The 8,385-nt window shown below is 27.8% G+C and overlaps 1 protein-coding gene across 1 annotated transcript in view; it reads right to left on the bottom strand.

Moving 5' to 3' along the window:
• LOC130799544 (NAC domain-containing protein 7-like) overlaps positions 1-7,981 on the bottom strand; it is a 9,511-nt gene extending 1,530 nt beyond the window's left edge. The window contains exons 1-3 of the mRNA XM_057662665.1: positions 7,572-7,981; positions 1,723-1,900; positions 898-1,169 (exon numbers count right to left, since the gene is read on the bottom strand). Of these exons, the coding sequence (XP_057518648.1) occupies positions 898-1,169; positions 1,723-1,885 (435 nt within the window). The 5' untranslated portion in view covers positions 1,886-1,900; positions 7,572-7,981. The remainder of the gene's footprint in view (positions 1-897; positions 1,170-1,722; positions 1,901-7,571) is intronic.
• Positions 7,982-8,385: the final 404 nt, after the last annotated feature.

The raw sequence follows: 8,385 nt of genomic DNA, 5'->3' as shown, positions 1-8,385 counted from the left end.
GATTTTTAACCTACTTTTTCTTTAATCAACAACTACTCTCTCCGTCCCGTTTAATTCGCAGCATTTTCCATTTTGGTTCGTCCCACTTAATTTGCATCATTTCTATTTTTGGACTATAGTCAACCACTTCCTTTTAATTTCATTCATACATTTAACTCTCTTTTATTTTTATCCACACAATTCATTATCTCTCTTTATTTATTACTATTATCCACCTTATTCTTAAAAAACAATAATTTTATCTTTGATTCAAACTAAATGTGACAGAGGGAGTAGCATTTAAAATACTAATTTGTACCAAACATCTTAACAATTAACTTAAATATTTGACTTAATAACTAAAAAATCAATTAATACTCTCAACTAGTCAAGTGAGCCAACATCTATTTACCAAATAGACTTATAGTGTACTACATCACTATCTTTTTGTTGGGATTGTTGGTCTCCCACATTGACGAATTAAAAATACTGTACACACTTTATAAGTCATTGAGCGTTTCTTGCCATCACTATTTTGGGATGGTATCTTCTTAACTTATGGAGTGTGTTCATTTTATATTCCCGAATTATATGGTGGTAATGACAATAAGTCCAACCTAATTCAACATGATACTAGATTGACAACTAGGATCCTTAATTTAGGCGCTTGATGCTGATGGGGTTCAATGGAGGATGTTGGGATGGTTTGTCCCAGATTAATGAATAAAGATGGTGCGCACACGTCATAAGTCATTAGAGTCTTTTTTCCCATTACCATTAATTTGGGATTGTATCTAATTGACTTATAAAGTGTGAGCAATCCGTATTTTTCCGATTATATGTTGATATCAACAAAAAGTTGAATGCATTCAACTCTTTTAAGTTGATAATAATAATGTAGATATGAAAAGAACTTGCCTGAGAAGATCCATTTTGATTAGTTTGAAGGCGATACTCATGCATAATCCAATCAGATTTGTGGCCATTTGGGGCTCGACCTTTATAGAAAACCAAAGTTTTTCGCATGCCAATTAAGCAGTGCTTTGCATATATAGCTTTATCTCTTCCAGTTGCTTTCCAGAATCCTGCTTTGGTCGCTCGGTTGGTGCGTGTTCCACTTGGATATTTCTTGTCTTTATGGCTGAAGAAATACCAATCATGTTGCTCTTCACTACCCATCTTGCATAACTCTGTTTCAATTAATAAAACCTTATCAAAATTTTCATTAATAGGAAATATCTAGTACATCTGATTTCATATCGATGATTTAGTGAAATGTTGACTAGCATAAATTTAGAGGATTACTTCTACTATCATATATTTCTTCTGGCTTTTATTAGTTACAACAGATAGTGACATCTTGTAGGGAGAAATATCACTATATGTAGTAACTAATAAAAATCAGAGGAAGCAGATTTGGAAAAGAACTTCACCAAATGTGTAGTCAACATAACTACTCGTTTTTGGGCTTGTAAACATAAGCCCATCATAAATTGTGGGATTTTCCTTTAATTTGAGCCCATTAGGGTAGGTCAAGCATAATTATACCATCTGATTAAACGTTTGATGATTTCATGATGAAAATATCTTCATTAGACTGCTCTAATATATATATTTATTGTTTTAAAGTAATTATTTTTAACGTTAAATGTGAGACAGTCTCATACAAGACGAGCTACTAGAATTATGTTTCATTTTTTAAAGAGAAAATCTTAGATATGATAAAAAAAAGTTGTTATCTACCTTGAAGATCCCAGGGTTCAATCTTGTAAAGATCAACATCTTTGATAACATCAAGATCAATCTTTCTTGCGGCTATTTTCTTGCGGAGGTAGTAATCCACCAGTTCTTCATCTGTTGGATGGAATCTAAAACCCGTAGGAACATGCGAAAATGTATTCATCATTTTAGGCCGAAAATCCTGCATGCATGTTATTTCCAATTTAGTAACACTACCAAAACTTTATGTTTAACCCTACTAAAAATTCACATTGCTAAAAAGATATAAGTATGTTCAAAGTTAACATCTAATAGTTGGTGTATTTTGAGTTAATAAGTTTGTAGGATAATTTTGAGCTGATGAGTAATAGTTATGAGTACTAAAAACAAATTTTACATAAACATAATGTAGCTAATTTACGATATATGAATGACACATAAAAAGGTGAATATAAATACACTCTTCTTTATAGCCATGTATACCTAAATTTTTCATATTCACGACGCATCTATTATTGTGGGGTTGATTGATACTAACACCCTTTATGTGTCATCTGTATCTAAATTCTGATAGAGATAAATAAGATCAACAAATCAATTAAGATAAATCTTGATTGATATATATATTGATTGTCATGTGAATTTTATGATATGATCTTATAAATATTTATAGGCAATATATGCATCATGTAATTTTAATGACTGTCATCTTCTGTTATATAGTCTATCTTTTATATATAATTATTCTCATTTATCTTCTTGAATAATTTTTATATAAGTTCTATTAAATTAATCAACAATTATTTTTTAAACACTTCTCTAAACTCTTTAAACTATACATGGTGTCAAGAACTTTAATTTTTTTCCATGCTTCTCTTAATGGCGGGTAGGGATTCTGACACACCCAACTTAACATTTCCTCACAAATGACTCAAAAATGTTTGTTGAAATCCTTATCTTACCCATCGATATATGGTGGTGGTAGTGTAATCTCACTTCCAATCCAACCATCAATAATCTTTTGACTTTCGCTATTCTCCATAATTACCTAATTAAAACTATTGTTAATATTGGCAAATTAATAATAGTGTTCATACGTTATTTTTTTTTTCTTTGCCTGAATTGATTATTCAATAGCCCAATCTCCCTTCTTGATGGAGGTACTAGGTAGTATATAATTATGTTTCAATATCAAGCATTCTAAAATACTAATATCACATTTTATACCCTTTTCCTAAAATTACTCTTATTTTTTCCTCTTATCTACTTAAACTCAATTATACTCAAACTCTCAACTCTCGAGATAGATGAGTGTAAAGAAACCAAATGAAAACAAAAGTCCTCAGGTTCCTTTCGTGATAAAGTAATTTAGTGATTTTAATGCATCAGTGAGATTTCCTTTTTTTATAACCACATCATATTGATAAACCTATGCTTCATTAAAATTTTTTATATTCTGAATCAAATTTTTAAAGATGCTGTAGCTTTTAACCTTCAACTTCACCATCATTTGTAGTACCTTATTATCGCTATTCTACCAACCATTGCACCCTCTATACAGGGCAGGCTATTAGTAGAAGCACCATGAGCTACTACTCAGGGCTTCGATTTATAGGAGGCCTTATATTTTTGCTATATGGTTAAAATTAAAATAAAGGTTTTTTGTGTATTGTATAGCAAAATTAAATGGATAGGTAGAGTTTTAAAATTTAACGAATTCACCTTCAATCTATTTTCAAAAAAATATTATATAATTTGGTTAATATATTTGTATTTCAGCTTGTATTGAATGATTAGGATATACTAGTATAAATTATTGTACGTGAGCAATATAATCTCTCTTGATGATTTTCAATTTACTACTTTTATTATTAGTTCAATTAAGATAAATGATAATAATTGTCTAAACTTGAAACTTAAAAGGATTGGCTATTTTAAATTAAGATTAATAGTTGTTGATTCCATATAATTATAAAATTTAGTGATAGTTTAATATATTGATAAAAAATAATTCTACTAGATAAAGTATTGACAAACAAATTTACAAATTCGAAAATGTAATACAATGTAATTTTAAATTTTAAGGGCCATAATTTAAATTTTGTTCAGGGCCTTTAAAATGTCGAAAACGACTCTACCTTTATAAAAGTTCATACCATGACAAACTTTCTCCTACAACTAAAGTATACTCATGCTTCACTATGATCAATTAAGTTTTCATAGCAACTTACGTGTACTTAGATTTTTGGGCCCGAATATTTCTGTTGCGTTGGTTACAACTCTTCTTGAAATATACGTGCCTATGTACTTATGAAATGGTAATATTCTCTAGATATATGCAAGTAAAAAGTATAAAAATGTAATTTATTGAAACCATATATTAACACAAATTAGTTAAAATTTTACATGATTATATTCTTTTGTTAAAATAATGTAATCTAATTAATTATAGGTTAAAAGTTAATTAAGAAAACAATAATTCGGTATCGCACACCATATGTGCTAAACTCGAAGCACAGAAACAACGCATGCCAAAGAAAATATACATACAGAAATTGATCGAAAAACATATGGAGGTCCAACCTCTTTTTGAGGTCAAACAACAGTTCACATTTTTCAGATGGGGCACAGTGGCAGACAAGATCATGCTGCTAAAACAAATGTATACTCTCTATTTCTTTAAAATTAATCTAACAAGAAAGTGAGAGTTTCTAAGAAAAAATTAAATATTAATAATAAATAAATAAAGAGAATAAATTGTGTAGATAAAGTTAAAAAAGATTAAAAAGTATGAATGAGATTAAAAGAAAGTGATGGATCATTGTTTAGAAAAATAATGAAACTTAAATGGAATGGAGGGAGGTAGCCTTGGAGAAGTTAAAAAAAACTTTAAAAAATTTGATATTTATCCGACCTTATAATCACAATACGACTTTCACTTTACTTTAAAAATTACAACTCGTCTTGTATAAAACCGTCTCACTATGAGATGGGCCCATATATTAGCCCATTTCTTTAATTGATTACTTTAAGATCGTAAGTGATCGTTTAAGGTTATAAGTAATCACTCTAAAACTATAAAAATGATTATTTTAAAATTATAAGTGATCACTTTAACATTATAAGTGATCACTTTAAGACAGAATGTGTGTATTGGGTCATCCAATAGAGATGGTCTCACCGTGAGACCGTCTCATTTAAATATTAGTGTAAAAATTAATTTATATTTATGTAAAAACCAACACAGATATAAGACTTGATATTGAATTGATCAAATTCGACTCATAGGCATTTAGTGAAAAAACCAAGAAAATGAGATAAAAATAAATAGTAGGGTATTGTGAGAATTGTATAGATAAATGAGATTAAATATAAGTTAAATATGTGAATAAAAACTAATAAAATAATATCAGTGGTGACTAAAAATAGAAGATGAGACAATTTAGTGCTTGGGATCGACTAAAAATAAAAAGTGGGGTAAATTTTATAAGACATAGTAAGTTATGAAAAAATTGAAGGAAATGTGTGTGGATATGAACAATAATTAAAGAAAATTAATGTGATTCGTAAATATAAAATGTTAAAACTTGTTCATGTCATAAAAAATGTGAAAATTTTTATTGAAACATTTTAAAGTTAGTTTGTGTATAATTTATAAACATGATCTGCGACAGAGTTTTCCTTTTAATTACTTTGTGTTACATTAAATTCTCTCTTAATTTTATAATAATACCAATACAACAATCATATTTTTTTTAGCTTAAAAGAGAACTAATTCGTAGGTCTTTTCTACATTGAGAATATATAATATTGAAAATAAAAGTCAAACTAAGAAAACAAAATTATTAAAAAAAAAAAATAATATAGTTAATGTGAAGGGTAAAAAATTGTTGAAGAGTGATGAGAAAGAGGAATCAATGAATTAGCCCTCTCAATTTGAGTGTAAATAATTACCATAATGGATGCTGTAAAATATTTTCTTACTCCTCCAAGATAAGATAATCTCCCATTTTCTTCATCATCTTCCTACTATCTTACTCCTTTGTTTTTAAATGTTATTTTTATTTATTTTTTTCGCAGATTTTAATGTAAATTTTAAAATCAAATAATCTTAATTGTGAGCTTTTAAAAATTTTAAAAATTTGATATTTAGAAATTATATATTGAGACGAATTTAACAAGATCCCATTGAATATGTTTTTCTTATAAATCGATAAAAAATTATAATGAAAATTAACACTAAAATTTATAAATTTTATTTAAAAGGAAGATATGAAAACGAAAAAAATATCAATTTTTCTTGATCATTTCACTTAAATTCACTACTACATTCATTTCTATAGTTTCACTTTTATTTGCCTACTAAATACTTATTCTCAAGTGGGTAGTATACTCTTGTTAATGGATTTTTCTTATTACATGCATTCGGTGGTGGATCTATGTTTTATATTAAGTTGGTTAAAATGTCAAAGTTTATTAAATCAACTTTTGAATCAATGTTATATAAATTTAAATTTACGATTTAAAAAAAATCCAATACTTCCTTTAGATATATTTAAAAAATCTTTACAATCCGAATAAAATAAATAGCAAATTAAACTAGCAAAAGTTTATGAATTAATGTATTGTCTCTTGTTAATTATTTGAGATAGAAAATTTTAATTATTTAAATTAAATTTTTTTATTTTAGACTGTAATTGAAAACAAAATATTTTAGTATAATATTTCGGATAACTTTAATATTTATTGAAAAAAATTTAACATTGAAGTGGGGTGATTTAACTTCATTCAAGTGAACCTCCCTTCGCCCTCAACAGGCATCCTTATTATTATAACCATTTGATAGAGTATTCTATGATATATACTCCATCCTCAGCCATCTAACATAAATATTTAGTTGGGTTACTTCTTTTACGTGTTATTAGAAATAATAATATTGGATATATATGAGTTGCATCCTTACTTTTAAATAATTAGCCTAAAAAATTTTCGTATAAAGAGGCTTGAAAAAATATTTTAACATATTTTAGGGTCTCGACCATTAGCTTAAAACTTTAGTTTAATTAATATTGTTTAATAACATATTATGAAATCTTAATATAGTGAGTAATACATTACTAAGGAACATAATTGAAACAGGACAAGCCATGCACTTAACACATTTAGCTTAGAAATCGGTGAAATTCTTGAAAAATAAAGATACTTAATTTTTAAATAAATATTTTTCCTTTCGTTTAGAAAGAAGTAAAAAAAAAATGAAATGAACATAAGGTTAATATGGATAGATGTATTATGAACATAAAAACCAAAATCATATTTTATATGTGTTGATGCACTTAACACAAATATCTTTCTAAAATAACCATAATATTCAGAAAGCAACTAAATCAAAAGCTAAATTTAATATTTGTAGCCTCGAAATGATGTTATATAGTTATTTTAATTCAAGCCCACTCGCATGAGAGCCATTTTGCTTATAGTGTAGGTAAAATATCACTAATTCTCCTTCTATGTGACGTTAAATATTTTTTTAAAATGAAAAGTGATTGTAATTTGAAATAACTCAATCAAGATACAGATAAGTTCTCAAGATTTGTTATATTAATATGCTCTGTTACAAAATTTTTTGAATAGAAAAATGAAAAAGAAAAAGAGAATAAGAAATATAAGAACAAGAAGAGAAATCACAATTGATGAGAGAAAAACTTCAAGCAAAAGCAAGCAGCACTCAAGAGAAAAGAAAAAACACAATTAAAACCTAGATAATCATATTGATAAACTCAAAGAGGTAATTTTTTAATATATTTCAGTAAATTATTTTTGTCATGATTGACAATCTAAGATTATGAAGATGATAACAAAAGAAAATTAACCTTTTTGATAACAATTATTTCCCCGATCTATGTGGAATACCGGATTGATGATATGATGTTTATGCTCAGCTGTTTCAGTGCAACAATCTTCACACAGTCCAACTTGAAACGAATAAAACAATATGAGTAATTTTATAGTGGTCAGTTTTGTTTTGTACTTTATTCTCCTACTCAATTTCTTATTGGTAGAGAGGAAAAAGAAAGCTCGGGCTCAGATCCCGAGGTAGAATGAATGAATGAAAGAAATGACAAGTGAGAAAATGGAATAGAAGGGAGGGTTAAATAAGAAGCAAAGCAAAGCAAAGCCCTAATTATATAACCTTATTATATTTTATTTTCATTATCATTATCATTATCATACTACTAGTAGGGCTAAATTAATTTTATTTTTTTTTTTTGTGTAAGAGATGTAATCTATGTTTCTCTCTCTTCCTTATCTTGGGATTGATTGGTGGGAAAGCTTAGGGATTGTGGGAGAAAAAGACGAAGATATGGAGGGTGGGAATGGGATGATCTATTAAGCTAAGTTTAGGGATATAAGAATTAATAGAGGTAAACTCTTGTTTCTCTTTTGTGTTCCTTCTATTCTTCTCACCAGCTACTGATAAAGACCTTATTATTTATAGAGACAAGCAAAGGAGAAAACGTCACCAGAAGAAGGTGATAGAAGTGAAGAACTTTCTCCGACTAAAGTTTTAAGTTTGATTTTCATTTAACTCTCTTTTTTTCTCAGCCTAGGTGGGTGATCTATAGATTTAGAACTCCGACATTAAGAGATACTTTCTCCGTTCCAAATTAAATGCAAGCAACACTA

The sequence above is a fragment of the Amaranthus tricolor genome, chromosome 14 (assembly GCF_026212465.1).
Source record: "Amaranthus tricolor cultivar Red isolate AtriRed21 chromosome 14, ASM2621246v1, whole genome shotgun sequence".
Taxonomy (NCBI): Eukaryota; Viridiplantae; Streptophyta; class Magnoliopsida; order Caryophyllales; family Amaranthaceae; genus Amaranthus; species Amaranthus tricolor.
Note: the sequence above shows the minus strand (reverse complement) of the source record. Positions and strands in the feature narration are given on the sequence as shown.